This window comes from Myiozetetes cayanensis, unplaced genomic scaffold (assembly GCF_022539395.1).
Source record: "Myiozetetes cayanensis isolate MyiCay16 unplaced genomic scaffold, myiCay2020 scf19, whole genome shotgun sequence".
Taxonomy (NCBI): Eukaryota; Metazoa; Chordata; class Aves; order Passeriformes; family Tyrannidae; genus Myiozetetes; species Myiozetetes cayanensis.
Window position 1 is genome coordinate 12663261 of NW_026087400.1, and position 23386 is coordinate 12686646.

Consider the following 23386-nt stretch of genomic DNA (forward strand, 5'->3'; position numbering starts at 1 on the left):
CGCCCCTCCCCGCGCTGAGGGCGCGCTGCGGGCGGAGGGCGCCCCCTGGCGGCGCGGGCGCTGCCGCCGCCGCCGCTCCAAGATGGCGCAGGCGATCTTCGAGGCGCTGGAAGGTAACGGGGCCGCGCCGGGGCCGCCCGGGCCGCGCCGCCACCCCCGGCCTGCGCCCCCCGCGCCCCCCGGGCTCCCGCTGCCCGCCGCTGCCGCCGCCAGGGGCGAGGGGCCGCGCCGGGGCCGCCCCGCCAGGCCCGGCCCGGCGCGGCGTGGGGCGCTGGCGGCAGCCCCGGGCTGTGCCCCCCGCACTCCCCGCGGCGGGGACGGTGCCGCAGCCCGGGGATCGCCGCGCCCCGATCCCTGCCGTGTCCCTGTCACCTCCGCACCCCCCGGGCTGGTGCCGCCTCCTGCCCGTGCGCCGGGACGTGCCCGCACTGCCCATCCCCGTGCCCTGTGCTCCGCGTAGCCCTCGCTGGCCACGCACGGTGTGCAGCGCAGCCCCTCCCTGCCCCCGGGCCTGATACCGCGCGGCACCCCATCCCATCCCCTCCCACCGCATCCCTGTCCCTGTGCCCGCTGCTCCAGGTCACTGCATCGCATCCCTGTGCCCCGGAACGCTTCATCCCATCCCTGTCCGTGCGTCTGCTGCTCCAGGGCACCCCATCCTATCCCATCCCTGTCCCTGTGCCCGATGCCCCCCTTGCCCTCCCTGCCCCTCTGCCCTGCACATCAGGATGCTCCCACTCCCCCCGTCTCTGTGCCCAGGGAACAGGATCCCCAGTCTCTAGGACACCCTGTGACTCTTCCCCCTCCCATTGCCCCCTGTCTTTGTGCCCGGCGCTCTGGGACACCCCCTGCATGCTGGGGTCCCCCATCCTCCCCACACCCCGGGGCTCACGCTGCTGTGCCACGCTCCCTGCCAGCCCCAGGGAGTGCTGGCCCCTGCATGTGTGTATTTTGGGGGTGCCTGTGCTCTCTGCACAGCCCAGGCTGTGCCCATTGTGTGGGTGAATGGGTTGTGCTCAAATTCATCTCAGTTTGGCACTGGGACACTGTCACAGGCAGGTGCCATCCCTGGGGACTCCTGGATGTGTCGAGCTGTGGCAGTCTGAGCCTGTTGGGGGAAAATGTATTTCCCAGGCATTGCTTTCCTAAACTGGATTATAGATGTAATTTTTTTGTGTGGGGGCACAACTGACTGGAAGGCCTGACTTCAGGATTGTCACCTGTGCCTTTCAGACATCCCCTGTGATCGCAGCAGCAGAGAGAGGAGCAGAGAAGAAATATTTCTCTGTTTTGTGAGGTTACTCGGTGCATTTGGCAGCACCCTGTGCAGAATCAGGTCCCTGTTTCCTCTCTGCCACCACCTCCTCATGGTGTGAGTTTCCTTGCAGAGCTCGGGAGAGCAAAACTTTTTAGCAAATTTTAGCAGCTTTTGGTATCTGAGCCTTGTTTGTTTTGTCTTGTTGATGTGATTACAAGTGAATGGTGACTTGGCATTTGTGTGGATGCTGAGAGCAGGCTGTGGGGCACGGGGGCATCTTCACCTGTCACCAAAGCACCTGGTGCTGGCGTCAGCAGAAAAGGCTCAATGCATGATGGAAAAATAGCACCTGGGTGAAGTGGACACTCTTGTTTCATCTCCAGCTGAGAGGAATTTGAAAGGGGAAAAAAAAAAAAAAAAGGCACAAATCAGCAGTCCTGTACTTTTATCCCAGCTTCCCCCAATCACCCTGGTGTTGTCAGGCCCTGGGCAGCTCAGCTCCTGCTGTGCCAGAAGTGGCTGATTTTTTTAAGTTTTATGATTGCTAAGAGTGTCCTGCAGACTGGTGCTGGCTGCAGGCAGGGCAGGCTCCATCCAAAGGTTTCTCCTGGAAGTCTGTGGATGGGTGAGAACAGCATCTGCTTAACCAAGTAACTCTGCCAGCTTGTCTTTGTGGCTTACTAACCTTGACCTCAGGGGTTTCCCTCTGGGAAGTGTGGTGGTGTGCAGTTACCCTGGGAAACGGGGACTCTGGGGGCATTTGCCTGAATTGCCAAATAAATAAGGGCAGCGTATTTGTCTTGTCCTGGGCCTATTTTCCCCATCAAGAGGCTGAGTGCAGCATTGACAATCTTGCTGCATCATTGCCTTCAGGTCTTGGCCTCTCCTCAAGCTTCTTCCTCTGAAGGGGATCAAGTCTTTCGGCTTTTTTCTTTGGAAGATCTGACTGTGTGCCAGAGAGAAACCCAGCTGTCCAGTGCCAGGCCCATCGAGAGTGGCACCCTTGGCACAAGCTTATGAATTATCCCCATTCTATACTTACCCTGAATTTTCGATCCCTCTTTTAGCTTATTTCTGCTGGAGAAGGGCTGCTCCATTTCACCCTCTGGTGTGGCTGTGCCAGCAAGAGCCTGCAGTGCTGCCCTTGCAGTTGCCCAGGGGTCACTAGAGGAGGTGTATTGTGGAGCAAGGCTCGGGATCCTCCAGGAGCATTCCAGTGGTGCTCTCCTGGCGGGGCTGATCTGCAGGGCTGGCTCCAGCTCTCCAGGCAACACAAGGCTTGCAGAACTGGACCTGCAGCTTTGCTGTGCCTCCCTGTGATTGATGTGAGAGGCTTCCCGTAGGCATGGTGGGAATTTTGTGGTAGTGTGTGATGCAGTGGGATCTGCTGCTTTCCAGTAGCTGCTAATGCCCTTGGAGGACAGTGCTCTGCTCCCTCCAGGCACATCAGCAGTGTATGTGACCTCTTCTCCTCGGTGAAATGATGCAAAAGTTGTTCACAGGGTCTCAGAAGCAACTTCACACTGGAGACACCAGAGAAATGAGTTTTTAGGGTATCTTTAAGAGGCTGTAGATTATATGGGTATTCCCCGTCAAGAAGGGAACATCCCAGTTGTCCAGGAGAAATTTTAGAATGGCAAGAGGAATTCGGAGTGGTGGGTTCTCCTGCTGTGCTGGGATCTGCCACGGTGTTCCACTGTCCTTCCTGGTGCTGTTCTCTTCTTGGGAACAGTCCTCACCTCAGGAATGGTCTGCACCTCACTGCTCGGGAATAATCAGACCAACAGAACTGCTTTTACTGGGGCACATAGTTCTGAGCTCAGAGCTTTACAGTTTTAGTTGGCAAACAATGTGAAGGAAAATGAAAAGCAACTGAAGGAACTCCCCACTTGTCTTCTCTCCCTTAATCCACAAGGTATCACATACAACCCTGCCATGCTATTTGTTTTATTTGTGGGTTCCTTGTCGTAAAGGAATGGTAGGGAGGAGTGGAGCATAAAAATCCTCAAATCAAATTGTCCTTTACATCTGATTTCTCTAAAGAAAGAGTGTCTCAGGCTTAACCCACTGGTCACGTGCTGCTGGCCAGGTTATCTCCCCAGATGGGCAGTCCCCATCTCCTGTATTTACCTGGAATATTTTAGAACATTTTAGCTGTAGTGAAAAATGTCTGTTCCAAAGAGAGTAAGCTGATTCTGACAACAGATCTGACTGGGGGTGTGTGCCCTGGGTCTGGTCAGATCTGGAAATGCTGGCCTTGAAAACAGGGAGGCATTTCTAGCACTGCTGCTGAGGGAGCTGCTGCACACAAGGATTTTGTCTGTGCTGTATCACGCTGTGTGTCCAGGCAGATCCACCCAGACTGCTGCTCTGTGACATCCCAATACCTGCTTTTGAGCTCTTGTTGTAAGCATCCTTCCTCTCTGCAGCAAACCAAGCCCTCTTCTGGGTTTCTTGCCCTTCTTCCCTTTTCTTCCTGTGCCAAAGCAATTATGGAGAGAGGTGGGAGCATTGCTGCGGTGGGATGGTTGATGCTGTGGAGTAGAGAGAGGGTGAGAAGCTGAGAGTGGCTCTGTGGGAGGAGAGAGCAGCAGCTGCAGAGTTGCTTTCCTCCATGACTTGGGAGCAAGCTCCCAGTGCCCAAGCACTCCATGTCTGGCTGGGTTCAATTCACCATCCGTGTTTGTGTCTCCTTTCAGGAATGGATAATCAGACAGTGCTGGCTGTGCAGTCCTTACTGGATGGTCAGGGAGGTGTGACGGATCCATCGGCTCAAAATGTCAACTCCTCCAGCGCCATCCAGCCCATGGGTGAGTCCTGGTGGCACTGGGAGAGAGAGGAGAGGGGTGGGAGTGCTGCACATCCCAGAACAGCTGGATTATAGGGGCTGCTACAGGTGTTGGGAGCCCTCAGCAGGACCAGAGCAGGAGAGAGCTTTTGGAGATGGTCATGACAACAGACTTGACCATGTGCTTCCAATAAAGTCACAAAGGGAGGGAGAAGCCACACTGTCTCCACCACTCCTTGTTACTGTTCACATTTTTTATTTAATTAGCCATTCCTTATCCCCTGGGGATACTCCAGCCCTGGAGTATCTCATCTGTGTGAATGAATATGGGAACTGGTCGTGCACATGGACACTCACAGTGCTTGACTAGGACTTGCTGGGTGGACACCAAGTTATCCTCCAGAGGATTTACAGTCTGTGTCCCCAAAAATGTTCTGCTCCAGGCTGTGAATCAGGAGAAACAGCCTTGTGAGTCCAACTGGATTGTTTACAAGTGGTGTGTGGTTTGCTAACCCTGCAGATTTCAGCTAGGACATGTAACTGGGTTGTCTTCTTTCTTCTTTGGGTGTCAAAAACCATCAGTCCCATGGAAGGGTGGCTTTAGGACACAAGCTGACAGTGGCTCTGTGCCTGATCCAAGTTACTTCTCTTCCTTTGTGCAACCTGAGTAATAAAATCTGCCTCAGCCAGCACAATTTTGGTGCTTTGGGAGAAGCTGCATTGACTAAAAACAGAGGGTGCTTCAGGAGCCAGGCTGGGTTGGTTGTTCCTGTCTTTGGGATGAGAAGACAAGCAATGGGATTCAGTGTGTCCCAGGGAGATGGTGGGTTTTGTACGTGGGAGCAGGGCTGAGATGGGCTCAATCCCATCAGCTGTCTTTAGGGAGAGCTTGGGATTGTGGAGGAGGGACAGCTTGGCCCTTGCAGCTGATCTCTCTGGATGATGATGTCCTTGAGGTGCTGAGATCCAAAAGGGGCCAGTTTTCCTACCTTGTGGTTGTTGGGTGTAGCAGGGGGAGGCCTGGGGCAGCGTTCTGACGCTCTTCCTCGCAGATGACGAAGACGTGTTCCTCTGTGGGAAGTGCAAGAAGCAGTTCAACTCTCTGCCTGCCTTCATGACCCACAAGAGAGAGCAGTGCCAGGGCAGTGCCCCGTCCCTGTCCACGGTGTCTCTGGCCACCAACAGCGCGTACACCCCGTCCATCACCTCGGTGCCGCAGGCTCCGAGCGCCGGCCGGCAGGTACCGAGTGCAGGCAGAGCCTCTCTGCTCTGCTGCTGTGCTTTTGGGAGGGAGGGACTTGGGGGTGAGGCTTTTAGATCCAGTGGTGACCTCTTTTCTAGGAGGCTCAGTTGTGGTCCTGTTGGCTTCTCACCTTGTGGTTGAGGTGAGGTCCTCTGCAGCGAGGTGTCCTCCAGCACCAGAGTCTATGACAGCCCTTTTTCAGGACAGGAGGGGTTTCATCTCCTGGCTGTGCTCAAGAGCACCAGTGTCACACTGCACAGTGCTCAGTGTCACACTGCCATGGCTCCTGCTGTCCCCTGGGCTTTGGTCTGGCTCGTGGGCAGAAGAAGAGGGCCGTGTCTGGCAGCTTCATTCCTGCACATAAGCCCACATAATGTGGTGTGGTGAGCATTGAGGGAATGTCCTCTCTGGGGTAACTCCTTCCACAGAGAATTCTCGAGGGCGAGTCCTTGGTGCAGGACATGTACTGTGCCTGCAAATTGTGGTTTTATAAAGTGCTTTCAAACCAACTGCTTTTTTTCAAGTTAACATAGTCCCAGTGGATGGTTCTTCTTCCCAGGGCTGCAAAACCAGGTTGTTTCCACCCAAAAAAATGTGACAGGCACCCTCCCCTCCTATAATCCGAGTCCTGTCCAAAGAGATGAGCCTGATGTTCACCATCTGCAGCCAGAGTAGCCTCCCTCAGTTCTCCACCTTGCCTAGCTGGGGCAAGCACCCAGGAGAGGCCTGAACTTGTCTGTGACCAGTTTGTCCTGCATATCTTGTTTAATAGCCCCTGGTTTGAATTGTAGCCAGTGACCACTTTCACCAGCTGCTGTGATATTTTTTGCCTCCTTTCTAAAGAACATTTCTGAAGCTGCCTTATTGTTATGGCTAGAAACTCCCACGGGCTCAGCAGGAAGCTGCAGATAAGTATTGTGGCTCACTGCTGACCAGAGGCTGTGAAAGCAGAGACCCTGAGGTTCAGCAAAAAGCAGCGTCATCTATTTTTTGGTTATCATTTTGTCCTGTTGCTGCCCAACAAATGCATCCTCTTTCCCTTTCAGCAAATCTCTACATACATCACCGTTCCCCCATCACCTTTGATCCAGACCCTGGTGCAGGGGAACATCTTGGTCAGTGATGAGGTGCTGATGTCAGCCATGTCTGTTTTCACCTCCTTGGACCAGCCCATGCCAGCGGTGCAGCCCCCGGTGCAGGTAAGGGGCACGTGTGGGCCCAGGGAGTCTTGCTTAAAGCTCATCCAGCTCCAGCTCCCTGCATGGGCAGGGCCACCTTCCACTAGACCAGGCTGCTTCAAGCCCTGGCCTTGGACACTTCCAGGAGTGCTGTCCAGGTGGCTTTTAGGGTTGCAAGTGCTCATGGCCAGGTCATGTTGTTCTTCTCATCCACCAACACCCTCAAATCCTTTTCCTCTCAGGGCTGCTCTCAGTCCATTCTCCCCCAGCCTGTACTTGTGCCTGGGATTGCCCTGACTCAAGTGCAGCACTTTGCTCTTGGCCTTGTTGAACTTCATGAGGTTCACACCTCTCAAGACTCTCCAGATCCCTCTGGGTGCCCTGTGCCTTCCTCCAGTGTGTCAAGCACACCCCACACTTTGGCGTCATTGGCAAAACCTGCTTGTTGCTGGCTGATCAAATCTTTGTAATGTGGTCTCTCCAGTTTTTGTTGAGGCCCCATATAATATTTGGCTTCCAGACCTTGTCAGTTTGTTCCAGGGATTCCCTTCCTCCTGTCAGTTGGGCTCTCCCCAGGCTGTCTACACTCTCCATGGCTCTGAAAATGTTCCTTGTAACTGGAAGGATTAAAAGCTTTAAAAACAAAGCAGTAAAAGCACCTGGATTTTGGAGGAGACAATATCTACCTGCAGGTCATGCCAAGCCTCCAGCACAGTCTGCTCCACCCTGGAGCTGGACACGCTGCGTTTGTTGTGTTGTGACATCAGCAGGTGCTGTTTTGAACTGGGATTGGGAATTGTGTGTGAGGGAGCGGCCCCTTTAGCTCCTGACTGCTGCATTTTCAAGGTGCTGTGTGTCTCTCCCTGTCTGGTTGCAGAGCAGCATGAGTATGCACGCTGGGGCTGGGTACCTGTCCCAGCCGCCCCCGCCGCCGCCTCCCCCGCCACCGCCGCCTCCTCAGCCCCCGCCGCCTCCCCCGCCCAGCCTGGGGGCTCCAGGGCAGCCTGGGGGCACTGCTGGCGTGGTGGAAGTGTACAGTGCCCCTCCTCCCATGGCACCAGCCAGCACGGTGGAGATCCAGACGCTGGGCATGCAGCCCTACCCGCCCATGGAGGTAAGGCTGCCCCTGGGGCTCTGTCCTCTTCTGACCAGCAAGGCTGCTTGGGAGTCACCTGGGCTAGAAATGAGCTGGAAGGACCTTAAGTCGCATCTCATTCTACCTCCTGCCATTGGGCAGGGACACCTTCCACTAGACCAGGTTGCTCCAAGCCCCATCCAACCTGGCCTTTGGGAATGTGGAATTAGAGTGTGGGAACATGTGGTAGGTTATTTGACAGTGTTTGTTTCCTCTGGGAGAAGGTACCAAACAGAAGGGTGTCAGCAAGATGATGAGGATTCTAAGGAGAAACAGCTAAGATGGACAGAGACTTGGCCAGCACAGGCTTAGGAGAGCTGAGTGTTTGCTGTGGTTGAAGAATACCTGCAGGTGTTGGGAGTGAGGGGGAGCTGAGAGGAGCAATCTCACCTTCCAGAGAGGTACAGAGCACCACCCTGCACACTGCAGGCTTATGTGGAGAGAAGAATTCAGCCTAAATCTCAATGAGCTTGGCAAGGTGGCTTTTCCTAAAGAAAGGCACAGGCATGGTGGTGCCTTGGTGGTCAGCTGTTTGCAGTCTCCACATTTGTATTGCCATTCACAACAGAAACTACTGGGTGTGGCTGAGGTTTGGCATCCTTATCTTTGTAGCTGGCATCTGGTCTGGAAGTGCCAGTGGTCAGAAGTGGATGGGGATGTTGGATATGTAGTAATCTGTGTTAATTTATCAGGGTGGGCAGCAGGAACACTCTCAAACCACATCACCCCAGACTGATGCCTCTAAGTGTCCTTTTCTAACCTCGGTGCTGACGCAAACAGTTGTGCTTTGCCACCTGGAGTTTCCTTGTGCCTTCCTTTCCTTATTCAGTCCTGCCAGGGCAGGCAGCAGGGTCTGGAAATGCATGTCTGGGGTCACTGGAGATCCGTGCCACTGAGTCAGCAGTAATCCTGGTAACCTGCTCCAAGGGATAAGAAGCTCTTATAGATGAGGTACTAGACAGCTCATTCCAAGTGTTTCTTTGCTGTACTGTTCCTGCTGTAATAACTGCTGGATGCTTTTTGATGTTCAGCAGGAACACTGTGCAAGGTGTTACCTTTGTTGGACTGGTGAACTGGAAACTTGATCCAGTTTGGCAGAGGGCAGGAAACTCAACCAGATTAATAGCCTGGTGTTGCCGGAGATGGAGGCTGGGGCACAGGATAATTCCGTGTAGCAAACCTGTCCCAGTGATGAATTTCCCTGTCACAGGTACCAAGCCAGTGTGTGGAAAGTCCCGTGTACCCCTCTCCCCCCGTGTACAGCCCTGGGAAGCAGGGGTTCAAGTCCGAGAGCACCAGTGCTCCCATCGCCCTGACCAGCACAGGAGGAGGCCCCGTGGTTGGTTTTGATTCCCCCAGTGCTGCTGCCAAAACTCGCCGCTGCAAAAACGAGAGCGGGCTGCAGGAAGGTGAGTGTCCTCACAGCACCTGCCCTGCACTCACCCTGCCTGGCCTGGAGGGGCTGCTGAGCCACGGGCTCTCCAGGCCCCGAGGGTGGCACTGGCTGTGCAGGTGGGAGGGAGGAACAGGATTCCCTGCACGAAACTGCCAAAAGCAGCTCCAAGTGTGGATGTGCTTCTTGCCTGTCCCCTGTGTGCACGTGGAAGGACTGTCACTGTGCTGCTGCATGGGCAAACCTGTGCCAAGTCTCTGCAGCTGTGAGGTTACTGCATCACACCTGAAGCGGGCACATCTGCCAAGGAAGGTGTTAAGAGCTCATTTTACCCTGAGAGGACTGTCCAGCCACAGGGCTGGTGGGCTGGATGTGGCCTGGCTCTGGACACTCTTTTTAAGGGTTCAGCAGGCCCATCCCTGCTCTGTGCTTCAATGAAGAAAACACAGCTGTGGCCAGGTGAGGCAGGACAGGAGTGTGCCCTGTCACAGGATGGAGGAGCCCCAGAGCCAAGGCTGACCTGTAGCACAGCTGGCTGGGTGACACAGGAGCTCCCAGGTGTGAGGTGGAGGAAAGGCACGTGGCCTTTGTCCCCAGGAAGGCTGGGCCTCTGGAGTTACAGCCATACAGATCCTAGGGTTTAACCTTGTTTGCAGAGGTGAGAATGGCCATGCATGCTGCAGTTGTCAGTCCAGAATTCCTAGAGCAGCCCACGGTTCTGCTGTTCCCTGTTGGTTTAGACCCCATCAGAGTAGATAGAAGATGTGACTGACTGACCTTCTGGAAGGGAGGAATGTGCATGTGCTCTGGCTGATGGCTGACCTGGTGAGTTCACAGCAGACACAGAGCTGGGGCCCTTCCTCTCTCTCATCCTGTGTCTTTTTCCAATGCCCAACATGCCTTTAAAGTAGGTGCTCTGTAGCACAGCTGGAAGGGTCCCTGGAAAGGGAGAGGTTAATGCCTGAGGGGGATGCCCTGCCCACCAGACTACACTCCTCAGTGCTACTAGAGTTGGCTCAGGCTATGTTAAATGTATGCTTGTGCCCATAACCTCTCCCTGGTCTGGCCAGGCAGATCTTACCTTTCCCTAAGCCCTTGCTTGGTCCTGAGTAGTCATGCCTTGGGGTGAGAGCCCTGTGACACAGTGGGGACAGGGCTGTGCCACGTGGTCTCATTCTTGGCTTTGCTCTTGCTTTCAGGTAAGCCCAAGTCCCCCAAGCTGAAATGCACTTACTGTGACAAGGCCTTCACCAAGAACTTCGACCTGCAGCAGCACATCAGAAGGTAACAGTGCCACTGACCTGGGCACAGCAGGGTGGCTGGGATGGACCTGGGCACAGCTCTGCTGAGGGAGTCTGTGCAGTCCAGCTTTTCATGCCCCAGAATCTGTGCTGCATGAGGGGATTCTTCATCCCTCTCATTCCAGGACACCTCCCCAGTGACTGGGGTGAAGGCTTCATCGTGGATGTAATCTTCATGCTGATGATGTGGTGGGACTGGGGACTTGTTTTCCTCACTGATGAGACTTTGACAGCCAAACCTCTTGTCACCTGATTACTGGAGCAGCAGCATCTCCAGTGCTTGCCTCTGCCCTTCCCTTTCCTCTGCCTCCCTAGCAAGCTGTAGCCTTCGTGTTTGGTGTTTGCTGGCGTTAGCAAACAAAGCCAAGCTCAGTGTTTATACAGGCAGCTCTTACAAGAGAGCTCTTCTTTGGCAGGAGGCAGGTGAAATCTTCAGTTTCCCCCAGCAGAGTCTGCTGGACTCAGAACAGATGAGAGGGAACAAGTGGTGGGCTTGTGCCCCTCTCCAGCCTCTACTCTTCACGTGAGGTACTGCACGGGTTAGAGTCCACTCTTTCTCCTGAAGCAGAAGGGCAGGGTGGAAAGACCTTTCTGCCCTGGACAGGGGAGAGCAAAGTCAGGGAGATGAGATGTCTGCAAGCTAGAAGAGACATGTGCAGGGGAAGGAAGGGTGGCAGGGAAGGAAAGGCTTCTACCCCCAAGAAAGTCGATGGGGATCCCCAAGATCTGTGCAGAGACCCTGACACTGAATGCCCTGATGTTGCTGCAGAGCTGTTTTCCCACTTCTTTCTTTGACCCCTTGTCATCCCCAGCCTGGGGGCTGCCTCCTGTCTCCACCAGCTGCTGATTTGGTGCCTTCTGCTTTCAGCCACACAGGTGAGAAGCCCTTCCAGTGCATCGTGTGTGGCCGAGCCTTTGCCCAGAAGTCCAACGTGAAGAAGCACATGCAGACCCACAAAGTGTGGCCTCCAGGGCTGGGCTGCACCATCTCCCGCAACTCCATCACAGTGCAGGTCATGGCCTTGAACCCCAACCAGCCAGAGGACGAGGAGAACACAGGTTTGCTGTCTGGGGGTGGCATGGGCATGGGGCAGGGCAGTGATGTGAGCAGGCTGCAGGTCCCTGCACCCCCACACAGGGAGGGAGGGTCGGTGGGAGGTGTGTGTGCTGTTTGCAGTCCTGGGTGGAGTTTAGCAGCTCACACTAAGCAGGTTTCATTTGCTCAGCTCCAGCTGGCAGGTGCATCCTTTTGTATCCCAAAGCCATGGTGGATTCAGTGCTGGTGGAGGCAGTGACTCCAAACTCTGTGCCAGTAGGTGCATGCAGACAGGACAAGGTGTCTTCCCCTTCTCACTCCCTGGCAGGTGCATGAGCCACCCCTGACAGCTCTGGTGGTTTAAGGTAGCCCAGTGCTCTTGCTTGATTGCAACATGCATGTTGTGCCTGGGCTGGATCTGCCCCAGCAGCCACATGAAAATACCTGAGGCAGAGAAGAGCTCCTTGCTGGTGTCTGGATGCCCTCTCTGGTGGTGGCCCCAGTCCTGGGAGGGGAGGAAGGGCAGTGACAGTGTAATTTCTAAGACAAGGCCTCACTGGAACTGCTCTCTGCAGACATCATGGACTGAGCTGGCTGGGGCTTAACCTCCTGTCTCCTGCTAGAGTGGGAGTAAATCTGGCTCTGGCTCACTGGTGGAGGCCTCTTCTCTGACTGCTCCACAAAGCACAGTTATATCTGTGGAAAAAGGAAATCGGTTGAGGAGAGAAAGACAGAGTAGTCAGAGCCCTCATGTATCTCTTGACAAATTTAAAACCACCCTGTTAGTGAGGTCTGTCTTTGAAAGGCAGGAAGAGCCTGGCCTGGCTCTCAGAGCAGCCTTCAGAGCTGTCTCATGGCAGGGTGCGACTTTCTCCCCTTCTGCAGGTTTGCCTCAGCCCTCAAGGAACCCCGTGCCACCGCCCCAAGAGCTGAGCCCCTTGGAGGACAGCGAGGCAGGCAAGCTGGAGGCCAAGCAGGTTGTCCTGATCGACAGCTCTTACCAGTGCCAGTTCTGCCCCAGCAAGTTCAACACCTATTTCCAGCTCAAATCACACATGACACAGCACAAGAATGAGCAGGTAGGGACAGATGGGGTGCCCTGTGGGGGTGGTGGGATTGGGATGGGCATCATATAGTGCACCAGGGTCTGTCTTGAGCCTCTTGGTCTGTAAAGCTGTCAGTGCTTCCTATGCAGCTCAGCCCTCAGGGTTGTAGCTGTGTGGTCTGGACAGCTTTGAAAAGCTCCTCTGCTTCCACCCTGCTCAGTGAGAAGTCAACTGAGCAGGTTTGGGTGGCTGGAAAAGAAGCAGAGAAGTGAAGTCTGTCCAGTTCTGGGCCCCTCACGTCAAGAAAGACATAAAGGGGCTGGAGCATGTCCAGAGAAGGGCAGTGATGCTGGGGAAGGGTCTGGAGAGTCAGTCATATGAGGAGTGGCTGAGGGAGCTGGGGGAGCTCAGCCTGGAGAAAAGGAGGTGGAATGGTGGAGTTGCCATCCCTGAAAGTGTTCAGCAAACAACTGGGCCTGACACTTGGTGCTGTGGTTTAGTTGATGAGGTGGTGATCTGTCAGAGGTTGGACTCGATGGTCTTGGAGGTCTTTTCCAACCTTACTGATTCGATGACTCTGTGAAGTCCAGAGTTCTCAGTGTAGGTGCTCGTGGATGGTCACCAGTGGGGTGTTGTGGTCTCACCCATCTGAGTGGTTTCAGGCCCTCACACCAACACCCCTCTGTCCCACCTTGCTTTCTCAGGGGAGTGCCCTGACAGTCCGTATTTCTTCCCCAAAAGGAAGGCCACTCTGCCTGTTGGCAGAGGTTTCTCCCTGGCTGTTTCCATGGCGTGCTGCTCCAGCTGCTCTCCCTTCTCCCAGGTGTACAAGTGTGTGGTGAAGACCTGCGCTCAGACCTTCCAGAAGCTGGAGTCCTTCCTTGAGCACATCAAGAGCCACCAGGAGGAGCTGAGCTACCGCTGCCACCTCTGCAGCAAGGACTTCCCCTCCCTGTACGAGCTGGGCGTCCACCAGTACTCCCACAGCCTGCTGCCCCAGCACAGCCCCAAGAAGGACGTGGCCGTGTACAAGTACAGTAGCAATCGGTGCTCACAAGGCTTGTAGGAGTGAGTGGGTGCAGAGAGTGTTTGGTGGGGACCTTAGAGGGAAGAGGGGGCCCTGTGTGATTTGTGGCTGTGGTTCCTTTGGGCACCCAGATGGCAAATGGGGGGCCCCTCCACCTGGCTGCTAGGGCCAAGCACTTGGAATGGGTGGCCACCTTGGTATCCTGGCCTGGCTCAGGATCAGTGGCAGCAGGAGCAGGGGGTGATTCTTGCCCTGCACTCAGCGCTGGGGAGGCCACCTCTGGAGTGCTGTGTCCAGCTCTGGCAAGCCCCTTCTCAGCCTGTTTTCTGTGATTCTTCAACACCTACAGCAAAAGGAGTGTGGGCTGTAGAAGCTGTGCCCCCAAAAAATCTCCTATCGTTTGCTGCAAAAGTGTCTGTTCTCTGGAAAACAATTCTACTACTACAGGGAGAAAGGGTGAGAAGTCGTACAAAAAACGCCCTGGAACTTTTGAAATGCCTGTAGAGATGTTCAGGAAGACTAGGAAGCCCAGAAGATACTGAGGTCACCTAGGAGCTTCATGGAATAAATACCTGCTACTTCTTGCATAGTCCATGGTTTCTAGTTATCCTTGCACTGGGGAGTTTCATCCTGCAGCTTGCTAGTGGGGATCCTCGAGATCAGAGCCCTGCTTATGTTTGAGGGTGTGTTTAGTCTGACCTAAGGAGAAGGGGTTTCCCAGCAGGTACACCTGGTGAGTGCCTCTGTTCCCATGGCTGGTGGTGCTTCTCCCCAGTGCCCACTATCCATCAGCTTTGGCAGAGCTCTCCAGCTGAAATACTGCCAGGATTTGTCAGCCCTGTCATCCTGTACCCTCACCCTCAGCTCCTTCACCGGAGCAATAACGACAGAAGCAGTGAAGGTGGAAGGAGGTGTTTTGAGTAGGGTGAAGTCCACGAGGAAGCAGTGTGGAATATGTGCCCATGGCAGTCTGTGTGGAAGAGCACTGGAATTCAAAGGCACCCAGTTTTGCAGCATCTCCCCCTCTGAAGGGTGCTGAGTGTGAGTGTGAGCTGGCATGTGGGTTGCTGAGGTTTCAGCAAAACCTGAGAGATTATTTTCTGTGCCAAACCAACCCTGTCAGAGATCACCCTAGCAGGTGGCTGGGCTGGGCTGGGCTGGGCTGGGCAGGTCTGCCTGTGGTGTGGAGTTTGCTGAGCAGCCTTGCTCACAGGCTCTGTCCTTTCTCTCCCCATCCAGGTGTGTGAAGTGTGTCAATAAATACTCCACCCCAGAAGCCCTGGAGCACCACCTGCAGACAGCAACACACAACTTCCCCTGCCCTCACTGCCAGAAGGTGGGTGGGTGATCCCTCCCCGAGCCAGGCCTGGACACCTGGCAGGGGCTCTCAGGAACCTCAGCTCCCTTTTTCTCCCTTTCCACCTCAGTGTGGACTGGCAGGTGCCCACAAGCTGCTTTCCAGAGGGACAGAGGTGGTTGCACCCTTGGCCTCTCGGGCCTCACACAGAGTATGTTCCTCCCTGCAGTGCTGGCTTTTCTCCTGGCTCCTGTTCACTGAACAGGATTTGTCAGGGCAGCTCCCTTATTCCCACAGCAACACAGCACTGCACACTAGGCTGCTGTCCTTACCTCTTAAAAGCAAGTGTACGAGGAGGAGGAAGGATGGTTTTGGGAAGTCACTGACCCACCATTCCGGGCTACATCTGGCTGGAAGGGTTGGGCACGGAAAGCTCCAAGTCCTGTGGGAGCTCCTCCACCTCCATTGCTGTCCTCATCTGTTGCCACTCAAGCCTCTGAGTTCTCCCTCGTTGCTCTCTTTTGGATGAGTGCTCTGTGTCCTTGGCAAAGAGAAACCTGTCTGAGTGACGGGACTGGGAGCAGAACGATGCCTGAGTAGGTTTTGGTTGGAAATACTCTCATCAGCACAGCCCCTGAGGGGGTTTGAGGGGCAGAGCTTTGTGGGGTTTGGATTCTGATAAATTATTTTTTGAAATCCGGACTAAAATTTGGACCCTTGCTCCTCTGTTTATAGCAAAGGAAATGAAAATCCTGCAGTGGGGGCAGGGACAGTCTCAAAGGAGTGACCACTCTGTACTGAGGTAGCTCAGGAAGGGGAAACACACTCCTGCCATGGTTAGTAACCCATCTTTCTTACCTGTCTTCTCTCCACTTCCTCAACCAGCTGACAGGTGCCCTTCTGAGCCTGGGTGGGACTGTCAGGATGCAGCAGAGGGGTTTGAGAGCCCATTAGCTGCAGCAGTATTTATCACTTCTGTTTGAATTCTTACTAATATTGCTGTTTTCTAGAGATGTGAGAGCACGGTCTGGGTGCCAGAACTCCAGGTTTTCCTGTGCTCCCCTCAGGTGTGCTTGCAGCACGTTCACTAGGAATTCATTCAGCTGGCTGTTTGCAGTATCCCCAATAGCCAAAGGAGCCATTCTTCCTGGCTTTCTAAAGACCATGAATGGGAATCTTTGGTGACAGAGTATGAGGAAGCAAAAAGTGAGGTTAACTGTGTGGGAAGGTAATAATTACAGGGGGTCCTTGCCCAGCCCATCCTAGTGCTGGCTTGGCTGGGGGACTGGGCATCCCCCTGGAATGCTGGTCCTCAGCACTGTGGTGTTACCAAATTAACAGCAAGGTATCACATTATGTGCTTCTTAAGGATAAAAAAAATTTGGGGTTGGGTTTTTTTGTGTTTTGTTTTGTTTTGATTTTGTTTGGGTTTTATTTTTTTGGGAGGGTGTTTGATTTGTTTTGGGGTTTATTTGGTTTTTTTGGGGGGAGGGTTGGTTTGGTTTTTTGTTTGTTTTCTGTTTTGGGGTTTGTTTTTAGCACTGTATCTGTAATTTCCTTATACAATCCTGAAGGTTTTCTCAGCACATCCTTCCTGAGAAAGCAGTCTCCTTGAGTTTCCTGCTCATGTTGCCCAGAGAAGCTGTGGCTGGAAGTGTCCAAGGCCAGGTTGGACGGGGCTTGGACTAACCTGGGCTAGTGGAAGGTGTCCCTGCCTGTGGCAGGGGGTTGGGACTTTGGGACTGTCCAATCCTTAAGGTCCCTTCCAACCCAAGCTGTTCTGGGATTCTATGATTTTTATGTTGTCTCGACAGGCTGCCCCTCCCTTGCCAGTGCCAGCTGAGTGATGTGCTGCATGTCCTGCTGGCTCAGCCTTGTCTCTGTGTGTTCCCAGGTGTTCCCCTGTGAGAGGTACCTGCGCCGCCACATCCCCACGCACGGCGGGGGCAGCAAGTTCAAGTGCCAGATCTGCAAGAAGTTCTTCCGTCGGGAGCACTACCTCAAGCTGCACGCCCACATCCACTCGGGTACAGCTCCCCACAGCTCCCAGTGCTTGCCCTCTCTGTGCCAGTGGCTGCCCTGTTGCCCCTGGCTCTTTTCCTGATAACGGGGATAACTCTGAGTCATCTGTAGTAACGTGAGTTCAGGATGTGTGTGGTTTTGCTTCAGCCTCGTGCCCAGTACTGCCCCAGTTAGAAGTGGGACACACAGGTGGCTTCCCCTGATGCCTGAAAGTAGGAGAAATAATTCTCTGGACTATTTTTGCGTATTAAAAGGCAAAAAGCACTCCTTTACTGTGATGCTGAGGGGGCACAGGAATATTTTGCACACACCTGAGTTGCATGGGCTTTACAAGTTTATACTATCATCTAATTACAATATTCAGGTCTTAATTACAATATTTGGACATTACCTCATCTGCTACACCCACTTCCAAAACTGTCCCTCCCATAGCACTGCCCTCACCATGCCCCTGATGGGCCTCCTGAATCTGAGTCGGAGGTCCCAAAAAGACCCCATTTTCATCTTCTCTTCCTCATCTCTTTTGACACAGTGTTGTGCCTTCTGGAGCGGTTTCAGGGCTTCTGAGTAGCTTTGACTGGTTATATCAGGTGTTACATCCCTTTCTCAGTACATTTTCACAGATAGAAAAAAACCCTTTACCTCATTCTGTTGAAGCTCTTAACAAAGAACAATAAAAGAGCGTTTTAGGAATTTTGTACAAAGGCAGTAACAAGCTATACTAGAAACTTATATAGGTTTTATGGCTACAACTCCTTCCTGTGGTTGCAGAACTAAGCAATTAGACCCTGGAGAGCAGGAACAATCTGAAGCATGGATTGTACCCGTTGGGCAGGGAAGTTTATATTGGGCACAGCCACTGTGGTGGATCCCGTCCGTGTCTGGAGCAGCTCTGTGTGTCTGTCCCTGACTCTCGGCCTCTCTGTTGCCCAGGTGAGAAGCCCTTCAAGTGCTCAGTGTGCGAGGCCGCCTTCAATCGCAAGGACAAGCTCAAGCGGCACATGCTGATCCACGAGCCCTTCAAGAAATACAAATGTCCTTTCTCGTACGTAAAGCGTCTCTGGCGGGGCTGGGACAGGGCTTGGGATGGAAGGAATGCCTCCTGTGGGCACCCCAGGGTACACTGAGGCACCTGCCAGCCCTCTGCTTCTTGGGGAGGTGGGAGTGCTCCGTGCTTCTGACCTGGGAACCCGGGAGTTCTTTGTCACTGTCGTGCTGTGGGATCACATCGTTTCATCCCAGTTCATCAGCCCTGCCAAATAACTCCTGCCCTCATGGGAAGCTTTGGGGAGCACCGGGGCAGAGAAGGAGCATTACTGACCATGGAGCACAGGGGTGCCTGAATGATGGGCTGTCCCCAGCTGCCATTTCTCCAAAGGCACCTGGCACTATGGAATCTAAGATGTGAGCCAGAAAACCCCAGGTTTGGAAGGTACACCTCCAAATCCATGGCACAGCCACGGGCCTTCTGGGATAGCCAAGGCTGGGCAGCTTCTCCCTGCTCCAGCCACCTTGTAGCTCTTTCCAGAAGTACTTCTGTCTCCAGCTGGGATCTTGAACCTGCTGGCTTTTAGGAGCATTTATAGTGAGACACAGACCATGTGAAATAGAGGAAAAGCCATGTGTCCCTGTAGCAGCCTGCTTATTCTTTGTTCCTCCCCAGAAAGGCTGGGAGCTGAGCTCCCAGGCTGCTGAGGGAGCCATCCAGGTGCTGTTAAGGAGAAGGGTCCTGGATCTGTTTCTGGTCCAGGATGTGTTTGCACATCGATCCCTGGCTCATTCATGCTGCTCACCAGCATTTGTTGTTGTTACAGAAGCCACACAGGCTGCAATAAAGAGTTCAACAGGCCTGACAAGCTGAAGGCTCACATTCTGTCCCATTCAGGTAAGGGGTTGGGAATGCAGTGACTGGGATTTGCTGTGGTGCTGCAGGAGCATGTGATGGAAGGAGTCAGCCTGAGAAAGAAGAATAAATAATTAGCTTTAGATTTGTTTCTTCTCTATGTTGCTGCAGGCCTGTTTAAGTAAGCTTGTATTTAGGATTGTGTCTAAGCTTTGGGTTGTTTTCTAAGACAATATGTAGGCAGGGCCTGCTGGTGAAACTCTGCAGAAGAGCTGATTGCTCAGTGTGTTTGCTATCAAATCAATATCCAGAGTGCTCTGTCCACTCCTCCCCAGTCCTATCTCACATGCCAAAGGATTTGGATTTGATACCTTTCTCTCTGTTCCAAAAATGATGCCTCCATTGCTAGTAAAGACAAATAATTTATTCTTGTGCCCTAGGGAATATTCAGACTTTTGTTTCTTGGGGTAACACTGGAAGTTTTTCCTTGTGCCCAAGAGTGGGATTAGATGGGATGTGCTGACAGTGCACTTATGGGTTGTTTCAGAGTGCACATTCCCATATTTTGGAAGGAAAAGAAGTAAAAATTTCTTTACTTACCAAATACACTTGGAAAAAAATAATATTTTAAGGTTGTTTTGCATTTTTATCACAATTACCTGACATGTTTTTCTGGTATTTTAATCCTCTTCTTTGGGGCAAGAATACTCTCTACAACTCCCTGACACAGGAGGGTGTAGGCAGGTGGGGGTCGGTCTTTTCTCCTAGGAACCAGCAGTAGGGCAAGAGGGCACAGCTTAAGCTGTGCCAGGGGAGGTTTAGGCTGGACATTAGGAAGAAATTTTTTACAGAGGGAGTGCTCAGACACTGGGGTGGGCTGCCCAGGGAGGTGGTGGATTCACCATCCCTGGAGGTGTTTAAGAAGAGACTGGGCATGGCTCTTAGTGCCATGGTTTAGTAGGCCAGGTGGTGTTGGGTCATAGGTTGGACTTGGTGCTCTCGGAGGTCTTTTCCAACCCGGTTGATTTTGTGATTCTGTGAATATTTTATTTGCAGTCAGCAGCTTCCTCCAGAGACAGAGATCAGGGGCAGCACTGATCTCTGTCTCTGTGAGCAGTGACAGGACCCAAGGGAAAAGCTGGAGCTGTGTTAGGGCAGGGTTCAGGTTGGATCTCAGGGAAAGGTCCTTGCCCCAGAGGGTGGCTGGCACTGAACAGGCTCCCCAGGGCAGTGGGCACAGCCCCAAGGCTGCCAGAGCTCCAGGAGGGTTTGGACAACGCTCTGAGGGACAGGGTGGGATTGTTGGGGTGTCTGTGCAGGGCCAGGAGTTGGACTGGATGATCCCTGTGGGTCCCTTCCAGCTCAGGATATTCCCTGGTTCTACAAACAATAATTAAACACAGCCAGTTAAGCTGTAGCCACCCACCCTTTCCTGCCTGCGAATTCTCCTGGCCCAACATCTCCTCCCGTTCTCCGGGGAACATCTCCTTGGTGAAGCTGTCACGCTCTGTCCACGGTGGGACGGGTGGGTGTCTAACCCAGCTCTGTCCTGTGCAGGGATGAAGATCCACAAGTGCCAGTACTGTAACAAGTCCTTCAGCCGCCGCGCCCACATGGTGGAGCACCAGCGCTCGCACACCGGCAACTACAAGTACCGCTGCCCCACCTGCAGCAAGGGCTTCACGCGCCACAAGTACATGAAGGACCACAAGTGCCGGCTGGGCTCGCCCAAGGACAAGGACCTGCAGCTCAGGAAGCCCCAGAAGAAGCGGGTGGCGCGGGGGGGGCGCAAGGCGGGCCTGGCCCTGCCCGGGCTGGCCGAGCTGAAGGACGGCGGCGCTGCCGGGGAGAGCCCCCCCGAGGGGGTCCCCGACAAAGAGCCCTTCCAGGAGCCGGACACCATCCTCTCCATCGTGGTGGGGGAGTCGGGAGCTGCTGACTCTGACCTGGTCGCTGGGCAGCCCAGCAGCATGGCACCCAACCTGGCCCTGGCAGAGCTGCAGGCGGGCTCGGACGGGCCCTGTGCCATGCTGGCTGTCCCTGTGTACATCCAGACCACGGAGTGACCGTGCCCAGAGCCACTGTGTGGCTGCTGGACTCGGTGCTCAAATCCATCCCAGTGTGAAAGACCAAAGCTCTGGTGGGGGAGGTAGATGGATATGGGAGAGGATGGCTTTCATCTCCACTGGTTCTTCCCATCCTTGAGCAGAGGACTGCTTGGAAGCCACCGGCGGCCACGAGGCGCTCAAGAGGGTGGCTGTATTATTTCTTGTCCCTCTGCATCACTGGTCTGCTTAGGGCAAGAAAGACAAAGATCCCTGAATCAGGGTAAGAAGAAGGAGCGTGCGAACTTGCAACAAACAGAGCTGCTGAAATCAGGTGGCTTTGCAAATCACAGCCTGTCCCATCTGTGGTTTTTCTGGCCTAAAACCTGTATTGCCCAGTATTTGGGTGGCCCTTCTGAGAGCAAGCAATTGATCCTTCCTAGTGGAAGCGAGTTCATCCTGAGATCCTTTGGGAACACTGTTCAGAAACACCCTGGTAGACTTGTGTCTGGTATCTTCTCTCTGTCTCTCTCAGTAGAAAGATCACCGTGTCTGTACCACATGAGTTATAAACACCCTGGACCTCACGTGCCCTGTGGAGTCTGTGTGGGAGCACATGTGTGTGTTGGCTCTTCTCTCTGGTTGCTCTTCTCTCCACAGTGTTTTGTTCATGGTTTGTCCCCATATCCAAGGATCTCTGAGTGCCTTTAGGCATCAGTGAGCCAATCCCTGTGAACAGTGGGCTGGGTGAGGTGACCTGTCCAGAGTCTCACAGGAAAGCTGTGATGCATCCAGGAGCTGGTGTTCCAGCATCAGCTCTGGGCCAGGCGCTACAAAGAAGCTCTGTCAGCTGCTTCCCAGCCTCCACCTTCCCTTAGCTCAGTCCTGTGGGCCAGTTGTCAGCAGTTTCACTGGGAAGTTGGTGTGGTTAGACAGCAAGAAAGTGGTGTGGCTGGGACAGTTCTCTTGTCCACTGGGATTCTTCTCTGGTTTCCCAAGTAGGAGTCCCAAAGTCCCACTGCCCTGCCAGGCTCCTCCTGTCCTGCCCTCAGCCTCCATTTTTAGGCTGCCACAGGATGCACTGGGTATTGGGGAAGGGAACTTGACCCAGACCTGCACATTTCTGCTGCCTCCAGGTCCTCCTGGGATGTGTGTCCCATGCTCTGCCCTCACATGCTTTCTCCCTGCTCTGTGTGGAGCTGAGCTGAGCTGGGCTTTGCCTGCTCAGTCTGTGTAATGAGCTGCTCAGCTGTCTGTGGGTGCAAAGTGCTGTATTTCCAGCCCAGGTTCAGTCTGTCCTGGGTACTGAAATGCTGGCTGTGGAATCCCAGCCTTCCTCTCTGGGAGCTGATGGGTGTTTGGCCACTGGAGCCAACTGGGCTGACTGGGCTGATCCTGCAGCCTGCCTGAGCTCCAGCCCTTGCTTGACCTCAGGGTGCTTTTCCTGTCTCCTTGCTTAAATCTCAAAAACTTTAAATCTTAAAAATAGCAGCTTGCAGAGGGCAGTGTCCATCTTGTATCTCCTGGTGTTCCTGTGCCCCCAGGCTGTGCTGTCTAATGATGGTTTCACTGTCGCTCCTGGGACACTGTCACACAGTTCCTGTCAGGATGGGTTCTGCCAGCACTTCACTCCCTCACTTTCCTAACTCATTTTTTTGCTCATTTGACATTTTTTGTGGTGTTTCTGCACCTCCAGCTGCTGTTGGTGGTGTGAGGAAATGGAGCTCAGGGCTTACAGGAGGAGGCTGGAGAAGGAGTTGTTGAGGGTTTACAAGAGGTTAAGGAGAGGTCTTGCTGCTGCCTCACAGGACGGGTGGTGAAGGTGGAGCCAAGCCCCAGAGGTGCACAGGGATGGACCAGAGGTGACAGGGGCACGTTGGAATGTGGCAACTTCCAGTACCTAAAGGAGCTTACAAGAAAGCTGGAGAGGGACTTCTCGTAAAGGCTTGGAGTGACAGGACAAGGAGGAATGGCCTTAAGCAGAAGGAGGATAGGGTTAGATGGGATATTGGGAAGAAATCCTTCCCTGTGAGGGCAGTGAGGCCCTGGCACAGGCTGCCCAGAGAAGCTGTGGCTGCCCCATCCCTGGAAGTGTCCAAGGCCAGGTTGGAAGCCACCTGGGCTAGTGGAAGGTATCCCTGCCCATGGCAGGGGTTGGAATGGGATGATTTTTGGGATCCCTTCCAACCCAGACCATTCCACGTTTCCATGATTCTAACTTCTGATTTGACATAAAGAAACGCCCACCATGGGTGGTCAAAGGAAGGAGAGGCCGTGAGACCCCACAACCAAACTGGTCAGAGCATCCTGCTCCAAGCAGGCGTGCTTGGGAAGAGGTGCCTGGGCTGGGGACATCCAGGTGGCCCTTCCTGCTTGGGTGTGTCTGTGCTGCCGTGAAACCTCCTGCCTGCTTTGAAGGGCAGAGTTTATTTACCCACAGTGTTTGTTTTAAACACTCAGCTCTCCCACGAGGGGAACAGTATCGGGAAATAGTTTGCTAAATATACTTTTCCTATTGCCCTTCCCTCTGTACGTGTCATTATGTGGTCTCTGCAGTCGGGTTTGTTTTGGAATAACGATTGTGGCACTGTCTGGAGGCCTGGCCTTCCCTTCCCAAATCCTGCTTTCCCCCAGCTCAGCACAGGCTCAGTGGGATGCTGGAACCTGGTGTGCAGTGGCTGCACCAGTGTAATTCAGGGGGTGGGAGCAGAGCCACAGAAATGCCAGTATGTCACTGCTGAGGAATACAAGACTGGGAAGTTTCCTTAACATGA

At 53.9% G+C, this 23386-nt stretch overlaps 1 protein-coding gene across 3 annotated transcripts; it reads left to right on the forward strand.

Annotated features, from left to right (window-relative positions):
• Nucleotides 1-37: 37 nt before the first annotated feature.
• ZNF341 (zinc finger protein 341) lies at nucleotides 38-23135 on the forward strand. Of its 3 annotated transcripts, none has more exons than XM_050313929.1 (15): nucleotides 38-113; nucleotides 3958-4068; nucleotides 5099-5286; nucleotides 6336-6488; nucleotides 7345-7581; nucleotides 8813-9011; nucleotides 10195-10279; nucleotides 11165-11355; nucleotides 12218-12411; nucleotides 13202-13410; nucleotides 14645-14741; nucleotides 16597-16729; nucleotides 17658-17769; nucleotides 18539-18609; nucleotides 20125-23135. In XM_050313929.1, exons 1-15 carry the CDS (start codon nucleotides 83-85, stop codon nucleotides 20631-20633), a joined length of 2520 nt encoding a protein of 839 aa, XP_050169886.1. In that variant the 5' UTR covers nucleotides 38-82; the 3' UTR covers nucleotides 20634-23135. The 3 variants fall into 3 exon arrangements, with proteins under 3 accessions (XP_050169886.1, XP_050169888.1, XP_050169885.1); XM_050313931.1 differs by lacking the exon at nucleotides 38-113 and adding an exon at nucleotides 550-1372; XM_050313928.1 differs by lacking the exon at nucleotides 38-113 and having other exon boundaries at nucleotides 550-4068.
• Nucleotides 23136-23386: the final 251 nt, after the last annotated feature.

What these genes read in the sequence shown, in the direction of transcription:
- ZNF341 (XM_050313928.1), top strand. Translation starts at nt 3,873, where the DNA reads ATGACTTGGGAGCAAGCTCCCAGTGCCCAAGCACTCCATGTCTGGCTG. An exon ending in CTGCAGCAGCACATCAGAAG is followed by an intron (nt 10,280 to 11,164) that starts GTAACAGTGCCA and finishes TTCTGCTTTCAG; the next exon opens with CCACACAGGTGAGAAGCCCT. An exon ending in GCACGCCCACATCCACTCGG is followed by an intron (nt 16,730 to 17,657) that starts GTACAGCTCCCC and finishes TCTGTTGCCCAG; the next exon opens with GTGAGAAGCCCTTCAAGTGC.